The 16,281-nt window shown below is 39.7% G+C and overlaps 1 protein-coding gene across 3 annotated transcripts in view; it reads right to left on the bottom strand.

Moving 5' to 3' along the window:
* Positions 1-14,271, bottom strand: part of CTTNBP2NL (CTTNBP2 N-terminal like) — a 45,200-nt gene extending 30,929 nt beyond the window's left edge. Inside the window, exons 1-2 of one of the 3 annotated variants that reach the window (XM_063143221.1) lie at positions 14,211-14,271; positions 4,720-4,827 (exon numbers count right to left, since the gene is read on the bottom strand). In XM_063143221.1, coding sequence (XP_062999291.1) covers positions 4,720-4,818 — 99 coding nt within the window. In that variant the 5' untranslated portion in view covers positions 4,819-4,827; positions 14,211-14,271. Of the gene's footprint in view, positions 1-4,337; positions 4,398-4,719; positions 4,828-13,824; positions 13,846-14,210 lie in introns of those variants that run through there. The other 2 variants (XM_063143231.1, XM_063143241.1) reach the window with 2 other exon arrangements.
* Between the last annotated feature and the right edge of the window lie 2,010 nt (positions 14,272-16,281).

Raw genomic sequence — 16,281 nt, 5'->3', positions numbered from 1 at the left:
GAATATGGGACTCAATTACAGGCTTGCTTTTCCTGCACCCCTGTATGTTTGCCAAGTGCAACATACAGGGGTGCAGGAGGGGCAAGCCTGTATCCTTTGGTTTCCCATTGTTTGCACTTGTGGAAAATCAAATAATAAAAAAAAATGTTTTTAAAAATGCCCCCAGATTCCCTTGTCACAGAATTATGTGGGGGGAAATTCTGGTCCCATATTTGTACAAAAATGGGATTGGGAAAATAATTTTTAAAAACTGCTCTGACCGTGATCAAGATTGTGACTGGAGACAAGGAGGGGGACTTGGCAGCAGACAGGATGGGTCTACCGCCAGGTCCCCTTGGAATGAGGGGGCAAACAAGCCTCACCTGGTGGTTTGTTTGCCCGATTGTTTGGGAGTGCACTAACCATACAGGGTGGGTTGTTTGAAAAATAAATCAACCCTGCATGGCTAGTTACCCATCATGGGCTAACATAACATGTGAACAGGAAGCCACTCAAGAGATCAGTTTGTCAGGCCTACTTCTCAAGCTGATCTTTGACAGAAAAGTATGTGCTGGTTGAAAATCCTTTTGCATTTATCTGGCTCTGATGATGCACCTTTATATGCAAGCTGAGACAATGTTATACCACTGTTAGAATGGCAGTTCCTATTTTGTTTGTAACAATGACCAATAAGTCAACAACAACAACAAAATCAACCTATCTTCTTCCTCCACCCAAATCCCCCTTCGCATGCCAGCTAATGACCCCAAATCCCTGGCAGCTTGCTGACCCTCAGGAGAGGCTTTTTGGAGGCAAGGGCATAGAGGACTGCAGTAAGAAGTGGGAAATTCCCCATCAGTGAGCGTCCTTGCACAGGCATTTCCCTGGTTTACGCCAGTGTCATTTGTGATTAGAAGTATCTTGGGCATGGATTCTGAAAACTATGTGCACATGTTGTTGTTGTTGATCCAAAGGGAGAGGCGGGTATGAAATAATAATAATAATAATAATAATAATAATAATAATAATAATAATAATAATAATAATGTGCTTTCCATGGTTGGCTGTGGAAAGAGGCCTACACTTCATTTTCCATAGCTAACAAATGGGAAACTCAAGAATGTGCAATCTACACGATTATGGCTTTTGCTTAAAATGTACTAGATAATGCTTTAATAAACTTCCTTAGATATAATGTGAGTCATCCCTCAGAAGTGTTAAGAATGTGGTAAATCAAAAAGAATGGAGGAAAAACTGTAAAAGGGAAGAAGACGGGAATACAGATTATTTTTTAGACATCCAACTCAGAGCACAAAATCATTGTCAGTTGAGGAAGTAGTGCACATATTTTGCAGAAATGCAACCACTTTACAGTTGACAATACAACAAAAAACCTAATGTCTGCAATCCAAACCAGAATCTCTCCCAAGAAAAGATTTAAAGCAGCATTTTTTTCAGTCAAATAATCTAGTTTTAAGATATTTGTGTGTGTGTATCTGTGTTTGGGGTGTGTGTGTTCAGAACAGAAAAGTAAGTAAGTACCTACTACTTCTTTTCCTATTCTGAATAGAAGGAGGGAGGGGAAATGCCTCATCTTCCTTGCTTTTGTGCAAGATGGGAGTGAAGCATCTTGTCTCTTTTCAATTTTCCTCAGAGTAAAAGGCAGGTACAGATCAGAGACCTCAACCTTCTCCATTCTCTATGGTGAGTATTAGCAAACTAATGATCTAAGTTAAGGAGGCAAGGCAGAAAGGGAGCCTGGGAGAAGATGTGCCAGAGCACTCCCTCTCAGCATAAAGGGCCTTTATACTGAGAGTGTCAGCATGTGGATAGGGGTGATCCCACAGACATTGTTTACGTGGACTTATTTATTTAAAACATTTGTATCCCACCCTATATCATTACGATCTCAGGGCGGAGTACAGATAAAAGCATACATTATAAAACAATAAATATACACAGCTAAAAACAAATTAAACCATGAACCAAGTTAAAACAATATATAATTTAAAAGCAGTAAAAACAATTAAACAAAACAATGTGCCATCTTAGTAAATTTAACCATTAAAGGCTTTGTTAAAAAGCCATGTTTTCACTTGGCGCCAGAATAAAATCAGCATTGGCGCCAACAGTCTTTTGACAAAGTTCATCACCAAAGACTCCCGAGCAAACTTAGCAGTCATGGGATAACAGGAGAGGTCCTCTGATAGATTAGAAACTGGTTAAAGAACAGGAAATTGGAATTAGGAATAAGTGGACAGATCTTGCAATGGAGAAATGTGAACCCAGTTTTTAACTTGTTCATAAATGAACTGGAGTTATTTGACACCAAATAATTTAGGACAGTTAAAACAAAAAGAGACAGCAAAGAGTTTGAAAAGGATCTCTCCAGACATTAACTGGACATTGTAAAGGCAAATGTGGTTTAATGTACGCAAGATGCACACTGGGTCAAAAAATCCAGGAAGTGATCTTGAGGTTATGTTGAATAGCTTTAGGAAAGTGTTGATTCAGTGTATAGTTGCTCTGAAAAAGGAAAACAAGATGCTGTGGATCATTAGGAAAGGAATAAAAAATAAAACTGCCAATATCATAATGCCTTTATACTAACCTATGGTACAACCATATTTGGAATACTGTGTATGGTTCTACCACTGCAACTGAAAACGAATATCATAGAGCTAGAAATATGCCTTTCCTGGACAGGAATAACCTAGCCACAGTAGTGCATGCACTCGTAACCTCCCAATTAGACTATTGCAGTGCACTCTACGTGGGGCTGCTCTTGAAGACGACTTGGAAGTTGTATTTTGTGCAAAATGCAGCAGCTAGGCTGCTAACTGGTACATCTCACAGAGACCATATAACACTGGTTTTTAAGGAATTGCACTGGCTGCCTATATGCTTCTGGTCTGAATTCAAGGTGTTGGTAATGACATTTAAAGCTCTAAATGTCTTGGGACCTCGATACTTGAGGGAGCGCCTCTCCCTATATATGGCTGAGAACAGAATGCTGGATTAGATAGGCCTTTGTCTGATCCAGCAGAACTCTTCTTATGTTCTTACCCTACTTCATTAAACTACTCCATTCCATCTCCTTACCAATCTCAGAGCTATACTTACCTTTGCACATGCTTACTTAATGCAGTAATACCAGGAGAAATTTTAATAATTGAAATTAAAGCCTCTTAAGTATGCAAAATAGGCTACATGAGTACTATGTTTGTTTTTTAAACAGCACTTTAATAATATCCTCAAAACAAAATTAAAGGGAAATTAGTGAGATTTGGCATGATGCACTTCGTACACGATTAGCTGAAGTCTGAACGACTTCAAGTATGTTCATGATATTAAGAGCACTACAGAACTTCACTAAAAGGACAAAACACATAGTTTCACCCTAACAGGTATCTTCAGAGAGAAAGAAAATCAACAGACTAATGACCATATGGTGTACAGCTATAGCATTTTACGAAGTCTTTTATTCTTAACAATTCCATTTTATCTAAGTTATATTTTCAGTGTCTATGCTTTCCACCACTCGTCTAGTTATTATGCACAGAATTATTAGGCTAAAGGAGAAATAAAGGTCTCCTCATTCACACATTCAGGGATGGCCCACACTTCTCCATCTCTTGTGCCATTTACATGATCAATAAAGAGCTTACATGATCAATAAGAACAAGAGAAAAGCAATGCAGTATGCAAGAACATCAGCAAGTAATATATCTAATACTGATAAATGACTTGTTCTTGACACAATAATTGCAGATACCTGGATTATTATTCTTAGGACTTCTCTGCACTAGCGTTTAACTCAGTTCATTTTATATATATGTAAATCATGCCTGGCATGACTTGTCTACACTGTGATAGGTTGCTAGTGCTCTAGTGATATAATGGGAAATTTTATTTGCTTGATTTTCCTGTACTTAAAATAAAAGCATTTGTACAAAATGCCACAAGTGACATTGTTACTCTTGCTGTGGGTGAGATAAATTATATTTTGTTATTCATCCTTGCACTCAACTTCATGATTTTTTAAAAATAAAGATTTCTAATTTAAATAGATTCCAGTTTACTCTTTAGGTGATTAAGCAAACATACAAATGTAGTAAAAAAGCCTCGATTGCATTGATACCGAAAGAAAATGCATGAAAATAAATTAGTGACATGCAAACACCAAAAATATGAAGATAGGATCTAGTGAAAACCGAATACTACATCTCCTAGCAACAGATTTCAACATTACACAATTGCAATAAATTGCATTGCAGAGGTGGTATTAGGAAAGAATTGTTAGAAGCCAATGCGGCTACTTATGAATCTAGAGGAAGAATCTGTGTTGCTTTTCTTACCTGTTGAGACTACTATAGCTACTGTTCACCTCTTTTACAGAAACATGCTGATACATGACACTAAGAACAAGAAGTTCTAGTCTCATCATTCTGTTATGATGAAGGAAGAGCAGCTCTAATTTAAAGACAATATTGTTACATTTGTAATAATCAAGGTTTTTTAATCGTGGAACTGTTTGGACCTGTCATCAACTTTGAACATCAAATGGCAAGGCACAGACTATTTCATAGATCACAAATGCTAATATTACTAAAAAAAAACCTGAATTGTTAAACAATAAGTCAATCATTGCTTCTTAACTATATATCTTTGGGTAGAACATGAGGACAGCATCTGTAGCAGCAATGTTGCATTTCAGCTCTCTGGGTATTTATAGCTTACCTTTAAGGCTTCTATGACAAGATCTCTGGCTTCTAGCTCCCCTTCAAGAATGCTAAATAGTGTCAGTAATTCAGGTTTGCTGAGTTTTTCAAGATTCATCTTGAATACCTGGGAAGAGTAAGAGAAAGTTTAACTAGATTTTGAACAACCATCAAACCTACATTTATAATGCAATAAATACATATGATCTGCAAGTTTGAAGTTTCTACATTTTCAAAGTAGAAGCTCTATTAGCAAAAGTACAAACAAACACTGTTACTGGGTACAACACAAATCCTAACACAGCAGTAAAATAGTCACAGGGCAGCAGCCAATTTAACTAAAAAAAGAGTGTGTGTTTTTAAAAGCTATACTACAGTGGACTAGGCATCCAGTCAATATAGCTAAATGTCCCATTGAGAGGAATTTTGAACTCTTATTATAATTCAAACAATTTCAATGCATGTTTGAAAGGCAATAACTACACAGAACAAATGGCTCACCTACTGTAAGCATGGCAAAACTGCTCTTGTTACATACAATGCTTAAAAAATTTCTCTGACAAAGTTTCAAGGCATTTATTTATTATTTATTTATTACATTTTTATACCACCCAATAGCTGAAGCTCTCTGGGTGGTTCACAAAAATCATGCTGCAATAACTAGAAGTCATCCTACATAATCTTGCAATCATGCTGCAATAACTAGAAGTCATCCTACATAATAAGTCTGAAATCCCAGAAATTCAAAGTCACTAAAAGGTAAATCACCACAACAACATTGCCTGAAGTCAGTATCACTCATTTTGAATCCAACCCATCTTAGTCTAAAATATGAAAGATTACAGTGAGCACCAGCCTCCAGTGAGCACACACCTTCATTTTTGTAAGCTGATTGTTTTAGGTACTAGAGAAATAGTCTTCACTAGGATGCATTAACCCAGGAGAGTCTCTATTACTTTCAAAGTGTTCAATGGCTACCACCACCACTTTGCATGCTGTTTGCATTATTCCAAGTATATCCAAACAAATAAGAACATATTCACATTTGTTTAAGGTGTAATACTTTCCCAGCTGCTGTTTTACTTGCAAAGATGTTTGAATATACTCAATGGCTCAGTTCACACAACACGTTTCTCAACGGTGGTTTTAGAACTCCATGGTGGAGTTTTTACACCACTGTTGAGAAATGTGTTGTCTGGTGGGAAAACTCCATGTAACGGTGGAGGTTTTTTGGAAAACAATCCACACAGAATATCCACGCTGTGCAGAGGAGAGTTCCTGAACAACCGTTGTATTGTGCGTAGGGCTCCGTGGAGTTTTCCGTTGCATTGAGTTGACTTTTCCTACTGGCTACAGAGTTCCCTAGCAATAGTGGCGAAAGGAGCAAGTGCCATTCTAGGAGAGCCACCGGGATTGTTTTTCTCTAGCAATGGCTGATGGGATACCATCAAGAGGACCAGGGGAGGAGAGAGCAGGGGAGGAGAGAGGGTAGAGGAACTGTCAATCGAACATCACAATGAATTTTACTCAACTCCACGGTAGCCCACAGTCACACAATGGTGGAGTTAGAGTATGTTGTGTTGGGGGTACCTCCTAAAAACTCAACCATTGAGTGGAGTTTTCACACTGCATTATTTGAACTGAGCCAATAAGTTATGAGAAATTTAAAGTAGAGTTCTGCTGATTTCCCACTGCATTAATTGGATTATTCCCATGCTGGAATTCAAGATAAAATATTACATTCTACAGCAGAACATCAAAGATTTGAAAAGCAGGGATGGGAAAGAAAATACATTACTGGCCTCATCACATATTCTCCTCGAAATGAAAGCACGACTATGACTCTTTACAGTATTGTGGCTATTTGAAATCCACTGTAACGACTCATTACAACTGTCATGATACCAAGTATGCTCAGTGCTGCAGTTAAATAAGTTGAACATCTAGAGAAAGTTTAAACAGTTTGGAAAACGCATAAATGTCTGCTTTCATAAGTTCCAACAAGACCAGACAGAGCTATATTGGTGCCGCCACAACATTGGAGGAAGTATGCTGCTCCTGAATTAAAAACCACATAAGATACATTCCCCACACTCCGTTCTGAAACCCTTTCTTGATGCACACTTTTACACTGTTACTATAACTTCCTGACAACTTCAACAAGCTTTAAAGTCAATGCTATATAAAGCAAAGTAAGATGGAGTTAGAGGCTAGACCTTAATTTAATTAAAAACAAGCAATTTGTAACAACTTAACTGCAGTAGACTAAAAAGTATACTTTGTCTCAGTTTCTACAATTAGTGTTTGATGAGTTGTAGAAAGTTTTTCAAAAAGGATTAGACCTTTAAAATAAATAGTACCTCTACAGAAAAGTGTTGAAATCTTAATGGAAAGTAGTTAGCAACAGAAGTCCACCCTGTGTTGTTCATAAGCTGTAACCTGATGTCCAGATAGTCCACTAATTTTTATATGCAAGTCTAAAGTCCATCAGACATTTTAAATCTGGGAAGGACTGACATTGGCTGAGTTCAGGCAACACAATAACCCACACTCATGGTTTGAGTATGGGTTGAGTGTCGATTGTCATTGAACCATGGTATGTTGTTGAAATATGGATTATCATGTTGTCTGAACCCAGCTATTATAACAAACCATGGTTTGTTAACCACGAACAACCACAGTTCACACTCCAACTACAAATCATGGGTTCACCTCCAGTCTTGTTGTGGTTAATCCCAGCTGGATCCAGACAACACAATTCATGTTTCAACCTTTTTTTTTTTTAAAAAAAAATGTTCGTTTTAACTTTTGTGAGCAGTTTACATTTTCACAAACTTCCCAGAGAGCTTAGCTATTGGGCAGTATAGAAATGAAATAAATAAATAAATAAACCAACACACATTTCAACAAAAAAAACCCCTGTCCCAGTCCTCCTGCCCAAGCTCCTAGCCAGGAGGTACCCAATCCACCATCACATCCTTTTGCACTTACTCCAGAGGATAAAAAATTCAAGTGCCCCCCAAAGGGGGAGATGCCTATAACACCTTGTGGATTTGCAGGATCAGGACCAAACCTCAAGCCTGGCTCTATACTGCTGGGTTGGTTGCTTTTACGTGTTCCTAAGCAGTAAGTCAGCTATATCATTTATTTATCTGAAAATATTTATGTACCAGTTCTAAAAAATCTCAAAACAGTTTTCAACAATTATAAAACAGTACATCATTACAAAAGCACAACAATATTAAGTTAAAGGTTGGGAAAAGACCAGGTAAATAAGTTTTTAATAATTGTAAAAGCACATGATTGTTGATAGGGCATTTGTGACTGAATCTCCCCATGTAATTTTCTCATCTTAAAAGAAACGAGGGCAATTTGTGGTGTGAGGTAAAGGATTAAAATTCACATCCCAGCGTATTGCAACCCTGATCCTATTTGGCGCCCCCCATCCCAGCCCCAAGTTGCTTTTAAAGAGAAGAAAATCTTGAGGGGAAAAGCCTATAATCGGTTTCCAATAACACATTGTAGTTTGGCTCTAGGTTTAAAGTTTTCACTATCAGTATAAATTCAATATTTAAATGTTGAACACTAGAACTTACATTTTCCAACATTCTGAACATTACATTTAACAAAGGTTGATGCCATATTTTGTAAAATCAGAAACATTAACTGAAACACATTTTATTATAAAAAGTTTGTAAACCGTTCTCGAGAACAGCTATGTCAGCAATGCTGTGCTCACAGATGCTCTGTATTAAACCTGGACGAAATGGATTACACCATGACAACATAATAATCTCGTAAGAACAGCATTTTTGAAGGATACTATTCCATAAAGAGATCAATCAGACAAAAACTTAATTGCACTCCTGAAAATTGAACTCAATATAGCAATATCTAACAACAGTTTCTCAGAAGATAGGTTTAACCTAATTTGAAGATTTTGCCTTAGATGCCTGGTGTTATTTTCTTGGAATATACTAAGAGGCCAGCATTTTCCTGCAATTATTGGAGATATTTCCTGTCCTTCTATATTCTATGACAACACATACCTGTTACTGAAACAAGGCTCCTCTGTGCACAAGCTTCATTTAAATTCATTGTATCTAAGTAACCCTGGAATTTTCAGCACTACTAAAACTCTCTGAAAAGCTAGATGAGATTATGTTGCTGTGCTCACATAATGTTGAATGTATTGCTTCCTTGTGGTATGGAAGCAATCATACCTAGATCTACAGAAATTTACAGATGTACTATTATTTCAATTTATTCACACTTTTGAGATTAAATTGTCAGCTTTAGGCTGCAATCCTATCCCCACTTATCTGACAGTAAGACCAATGAACTCAACGGGACAGTTTTTTAAAATATACATATATACAATTGCCCTATTATCACAATCCATTGTTTTTAATGGTTGACTACAAAGCTTCATATTTCAACTCTTTCTATACAGAAACCTAAAGCTGCAAGTCTAAATATTTTTTTCCTCTGCTTAACTTGAGAAAAAACCAAGTGAAAAAGGCACTTTCTCCACATTTACTATCCCATAATTGCTGTCCCATACTAATTATACAGAGACAAATGAACCAGGAAAGTTCTGAAAGACAAGTACATATCCTTATGCCAAACAAAAATAAGATTCCTTTGATGATGACTCTGTTTCACAAATTATTCTTATTTCTGACTGATAACCACTGAAATAAAAGTCTCACGCTTTTCAAAATAGAGATCCCATGCAGTGACAATAATAGAAAACCAAGTATTTGGGTGCGAATTTTTCTTTTTGCTTCAATCCCATGTATGTACTTAAACAACGACATGCAGCACATTCTAAGAGAGGATAAAATCACAGATTCCTCTACTTTTGCAGGCTTCTCTTAAGACTACAAAAGATGAATTTATATTTGTATTTCTAAAAATTCTGACAGCTTTACTACTGTTTGACGCTTTCGTCTTCCAAGACAACAATAATCTTCAGTGTCCTTCCGGAACTGTTTTCATAACTTTTATTAAGAAGCAGAACTCCAAAGCTAGGAGAGATACTTGATAAGTATTCTAGACATAATTAAATGTATGCCTGCTCTTTTATTGTCACCAATTCTCTGGCACTTTGCCTCTTTGCTCTACTGTGAATTTCCAGCACTGTTCTGAGAATTAGCTAGCAGTGATGCCAAGTAGTAAATCTAAGCCAGCACTCTGTCCATTACAGACAGGGGTTGCAACATTCACATCTATGGGGCCTGTGAGTTGGTGGCTGTTCTCAAAGAAACCAAATACTGGTTCATGAATATCATGCACACAGGCCAGACTGTGTGACTTGAAAGCACCTAAAAAAAGACCAGAAGTAAGTGATTGATGCTGTAACGAAGAATTGCTTGGATCTGCCAAAACTGGTTCGTAATGTCAGATGTCAAATTTAAATTCAGCAAAGGAAGCAGAACAGAAATCAGAATAACCAAAGAATTTTGGAATTTTAAGATTTAAAAACCATCTTGAGTAAATACAATATTTTCAAGCATTATGTGATGGGTAGAAGCAACTTTCGTTATGTTTCTCACTATCCTGCTGTTATCAGAGTTACAGAGCATCTGTCTAAAAAATGGTAGCACCCTAGTTTACTAGACCATATGACAGGATGCCCATTTTTATACAAAGCTCTACACGTAACCTACAGCAAAATACAAAAAACCCACCAGTGGTTTACCTTCTTCAGTCATCCAAGAGGAGCCATGCTATATCAGACCAAGGGTCCATCTAGTCCAGCACTCTGTTCACACAGAGGCCAACCAACTGTTGAGCAGAAACCCACAAGCAGGATGTGGTGCAACAGCACCCTCCTACCCATGTTCCCCAGCAACTGGTGTATATAGGCTTACTGCTTCTGATACTGGAGGTAGAACAGAGCTAAGCTCTATTTCACCTCTCACAATAGAAAGCTTTTGATAACTTTTTTTTAAAAAAACTTTTTTAGTTCATATCATATCATGTTCAGGGGATTCTAATCCAGATGTGAGAATCTTTTATTCTGAGATTCAAGCCAGCTTTTCAAAGGATTTCAGGTACAACTGTGAACACATATTATGTTGAATTTGAAAGCAAATTAAACAGGGCTTTTACCAGTAGTAGAGAATTTGTCCAGTTGCCCCCATGCATTCTCTAGCGATTAAAAATGCAATGCAATCTTTAGGTGGCATGGGATGAAATTCACACCTGGATTAAAAGAACTACACTTAAACTTCAGGAGGAGCATGATTCATCCCCATCTTTCAGAAGGCAGTCGTGTAAAGTTTCCTCCCATCCACAGTGATGGTACAGGTGACATCTATGTTGGTAACTGATTTCCTGCCTAGAACTGAACCTTGGCTAGTGGGTTCAAACTGCACTTTTCACTCTATTTCCTACATTACAGGACTTCAATTCATTCACAAAAGACCATGGAAATGGTTAAATCTAGAAATGAAAGCAACTTCCTTTGCAATAAGAACTTTTTTTTAATATGCATCTCTTTCTGTATGTATCAGTAGCAGCTCCCCATTTACCAGAGCATGAATAATCATTTCATCCCCACTCCTCTTTAACACCTTGGATTTCTTAGTCCAAATAACTATAACCCCCCCCCCCAAAAAAAAATCAGTCTGACATAACAATGTTTCCAGAAAAGGCAGACATTGCTCCTTTTGGAAATCCCCATCTCAGCCAGTCTGAGGTAATCCAGCTGGAGACAGCAACAACAATGAAAACTGGAAGAATGCATTTGAGAATGAAGAGTGTACGTGATTGTCTAGCAGCACCCTAAAATAACATTAAAAACATTGCTCTGTTGATGGTGGACCCTGCAATAGTCTCTTGCATTATGGTATATAAAATAATTCCTTGCATAATCCAGAACATTTTTGACTCCTTAAATATTTAGGATCTTCTTCTCTATTTCCGACTTTAAAGTCACATGCACTTGTATCACGAAAACTGTGAACAAACTTCAGTTAATGAAACATTTCAGGTATTTATTGCCTGTACTGTACTAAACATTAGAAGCACAAGAGCTAAGGAAAACGAAAACCACAAACATCCACATTTACAAAATGTATGACTGCATTAATAAAGTGGTGGTGATAGTGGTGGGTTTGAGAGATTTACAAGACTATATTAACTATACAGTATATGGATTACAAATTTTAAAATATAATTTCCTAAATATCTAGATCATAATGTTGAACCTGGCTTTCTGTCAATGGACTTATTTCAGGTTAAAATAAAAAAAGAAATAACACAGATTTTCCCAAGATAGTGCCCTCCAGATGTGTTGGACTGCAACTCTGACCATATCCAGAAAGCATACCCAATGACCATGCTGGCTGGGGGTGGTGGGAGTAGTAGTCTGATGCAAGTAGCAGTTACCAGCTTAGGAAACGCTGTACTACATCTGGTGAATCAATGTTAGAGTAACATCTTGTTTCACAGAAAGTTAAAAGAACATACAACATTAATTTCAATAAGTTGATGTGTTTGCTTTTAGAGTTCCATTCTTTGTTTATAAGACTTCTACCACCAGATGCCTCCAATAACCACAGAGTAAACATATAGCAACTGCTGACTTGTGTTGTCAGTGCTACTATGGCCACTAAGCACGCCTTCAACAAACACAGACATTCTGCATAGCAGCTATATGCAAAGGCTCCAACTTACTGAAAAGTTGAGATATTGGAGGAAGTGGTACACTAAATTACAGTGGCAAAAAACTGATAACAGTAAAAGGACTAACAGACATATTTTAATTACTAACTATAGTACTTTGATTTTTTAAAATATCTGGCTTGGCAGAACTGCTTACATTAGACACTAGAAGACTACTTTCATCTTTGCTAGAAAGATATTTAATATATTTAAGGATCTTGCTTAATAAGAACATAAGAAGAGCCATGCTGGATCAGATGCGTCCATCTAGTCCAGCACTCTGATCACAAATGGCCAACCAACTTTCTTGGATATGGCCACATCACACATATGCTTATCTTATCACCAGTGTGGTACATGTCTAATTAGATGAGTCCTAAAAACTGCTTTTGGTGTTTTTCAGTGGTGCTTTATTTTTTGGATGTCACACAATACACTTCTCATTGCTGCTGACACGCTACAAACTGTTTAACACTGAGAATATATCAAAAACATAAATCAACAGCATCCCTTAATGAATCATGAAGAGTGTTTGGCATATACTAAACAACTGGTCTTATAGTACAAATGGCTTCATAGTCAGTCCTGTGGCAAGCAATCACAATTTAAATAAATTGGGATGTGTGTGTTACCATTTCCCCCCCAAGCCTCAGATTCTGTTTCCCAGAAAAAAGACTTTAACAAAAACTACTCTGGTAGCTGTTTAAAAAATAAAGCCTATTCCCTATCCATTTCTCATTCCCATTACATTGCTCTCAAGCAGCTCTAAATTCCTCCAAATCCAGCCATTTCACAAAATAATACAAACTTCATATATCAATCCTGTGACCTCATGACCACAAACTTCCAACTGCTCCCATCAAAACCACTTTTCTGGGGGCAAAACTAATCAACCCCCACAAAACTTTTCCTTTCTAGACCACTTTTCATTGCTATAATACCACCATCTCACTACCATCTATAGCAACCAAACATACATAGTTTCCTCCATGATTTCAGAACTTGCTCAACTCTAAAAGAACACCAAACCTCAACGCACATTGTGCCCTGCAAAGAGCTTCACACTGCATCACCAAGATACCATAGCCATCCTTACTCCCCCGGTTTTAGGTGGGAGGAATCTCAGGACAGAACAAGTCTAGGAAATCTTGATCAGCCACAGTTAATTGTTTTGGAAATTAAAACATGAATTGAAATTAGGCAGCAACGCCTAAGAAACTATTACCACCACCTCTTCTTCCAAGTCCCAGACGCGCAGGGCCATTTCACACACACTGTATCGCTGGACTTGTGACTTTCTCTGCATGGCCCAGGTATGCGTGCAGACACTTGTGCGTCTCATGCACAAGTGACATTCGAAGCTGTGCAGCGATCGTAACGTGTGAAGGGGCGCAAGGACCCATCCCCCCTACTCTTTTCGCACTGCTCAATCCTTCCCCTCGTTTTGCACCTGATGATGCTCTAAAACCCGAGTCAGGGTACCGAGGTCCCTCCGCATCAACTCCTTAACACTCCATCCTCTCTCACGGACTTCGAGCCCTCAGCGTCGTGATGGCAGCGGCAGCTACAATAACCCGGGCCGGCTCTCCAGTTTAGAAGCATCTCGGACGTCCCCTCCCCTCCATGCCCCGCGGCTCTCCCTCCCTCCCTCCCTTCCTCCCGCCCTGCCAGCGCCGACCCCTCCCACGCCGCCACCCGGCAGGCCTCCTGGTGGCTCCCACCACTCCCCCTCGCCGGCTCCCAACGCCGCCCGCACGCGTGCGCGCTCCGGGGCTCCCCCTCACACACTGCCGAGCGAAGCCCCTGGCGCCGCGCCAGCTCTCGCTCGCCACCGACCTCGCCGAAGCTCTCCTCAGCTCAACGCCCGTCTCCGTCGTCCTCGCCGCCACCGCCTTCGTCGTAGCCACCACCAATGTCTCTCCATCCAGCCTCCTCAAGCAGCCCGAGATTGACGCGCCCGGCCGCCAACCGCCGCCCTCGCCAGCCAAGACGCTGGGCCAATCGGCGCGCGAGGGGCGGGTCGAGCGAGAGAGCCGGGGGCCCTGGGCGTCCTGTGAGCCAATCGGAGGCCGAGGTCGGCAGCTGGTGCGGAGGGTGTGTGCGTGTGTCTCGAGCAAGGATTGAAAATCCCTTTTGTTCGCGGCGGTTGAGGTAGACAGAGCGGAGTTGTGATTGGGACGTCACTTCCGGGGAAAGGCTTCGTAGTAGCGCGACATGCGGGTTTCTGACGCTCGTCGGGATAAGCGGTTTTGGAAGCTTGTGTCGCTTACCCTTTTTTTTTTTTAATGAAGTGGCTTGTTATTTACGAAAGCTCATTCTGCAACATATTTGCTAGTCTTCCAAGCGATTAAAATTTTATTTGTATTATTGAAGTCTTTCTGAGCTTGTGCGGGATGGGGGAGCTGCGTGTGGTGCAACTCTAGTCTAGTGCATACAGGGAAAGACTCACGTATTTGCTAAGACGTGAGTTCAATGTATAAGTTTTTTGGGTGGTTTTTTTTTTAAAAAAATCTTGCTCCATTGTAATAAAACGAATGCAAAGTATGCCGCTCAAATGCAACCTCTCTTCTCGTCTCTGTTATCTTTGTTGCCTCCCCTCTACAGACAGTTGCTGCTCTGTCCAAAGAACCACTCTTAATTCCTTCCGCATCTCCCTCAGGGTATGTGCTTCTGTCTTGCTTTGGCCTCTGACTCCTGGCTTATAGAGTTGTTTTGCACTTTGTGATGCACATCGTGAGGAGCAGAACTTGAGACTGGGACTTAAAAGAATGTATTTCATCTCCTAAAGGCAGCCTCACCATTTCCCCATTTGGTGGCTAGTTTTAGTGATTGTTCAATGTCAGTTCAATTTAAGAGCAAGGATAAAAGCATAGGAGGGGGAGACATAGGAGGTGGGCTTCCTATTGGCTTTCAAAGTGCCAGATGTCCATTATGCATGTGCTAGCCCCATTCGATGTGTTCCTTTTGATTAATGAGGGTGAATGGGAAGTTGGTCCCCTGGGCACACAAGCAGCATCCATACCTCCTGGTCCTATGTCTGGGCTGGGGCAGCATTCCCCACTCTGTGCCCCTTTCAATGATTAGATTGTAATTCTGATCAGCATAGCCAATGGCCAGAGCCAGTAGGAGTTGTAGCCCATCTGGGGAAGGGTACTCTGAAGGAAACAGTCCTTACTAGGCTCAAACAGCAACTAAAGGAAACAGTACTAAGTACAGGGTTGAATGTTCAGTTCTTTATTGAGCAATGATGGAAAGGTTGTAGCCCAGAGCTGGGGGTGGATGGGTGGGTGCAAATGACCTGGCCCTCTATTGGCCACATGGTGTTAGAGTCCGCCAGCTGCTGCTTTGCCCATGCTGTGTCCAGCTATAGGAGGAACTAAAGTGGGCTCTCCCAAGGTAGCAGCTGAAGGAGCACTCCAGCCTCAGCTGGGGGCTGCTTTGCTAAGGCCTGCACCTTCCCCAACCTTCCCTCCCCATTAGTAATTGGAGATAACAGGGATTCATCTCCCAAGCCCCAGGTAGTCTCCAGGCCCACAGAGGCAAAGTTTTTAATGCTCCTAGGCAAAGCTTTTTATGTTCCTAAGCTTTAAAGTTCTGAGTTCAAACTTGTTTTAAGTGTTGCATTTTGTTCTGCTGGTTTTTTGTGATATTGTTACATTCTGTTTTATTGCACTGTTTTTATTTGTGCGTGTGTTTAGTTTGGAAACCATTCAGGAACCCATTTTTTTTCTGAAGGGTGGTATAAAAATGTCTCCCCCTCCAAAAAAAGTAAATAAACCTAGGCATTCTTCTACTCCCACTTGTGATGGACTTGGGAGGGCCTTAAATACTCCCACAAATATATGGGAAAGGGATGCAAACAATGCCTGTTTGGAATTCCCAAGATGCAATTCTATCTCTTGTACTA

This window comes from Elgaria multicarinata, chromosome 1, assembly GCF_023053635.1.
Source record: "Elgaria multicarinata webbii isolate HBS135686 ecotype San Diego chromosome 1, rElgMul1.1.pri, whole genome shotgun sequence".
NCBI lineage: Eukaryota > Metazoa > Chordata > Lepidosauria > Squamata > Anguidae > Elgaria > Elgaria multicarinata.
This window is presented reverse-complemented; position numbering and strand designations above follow the sequence as displayed.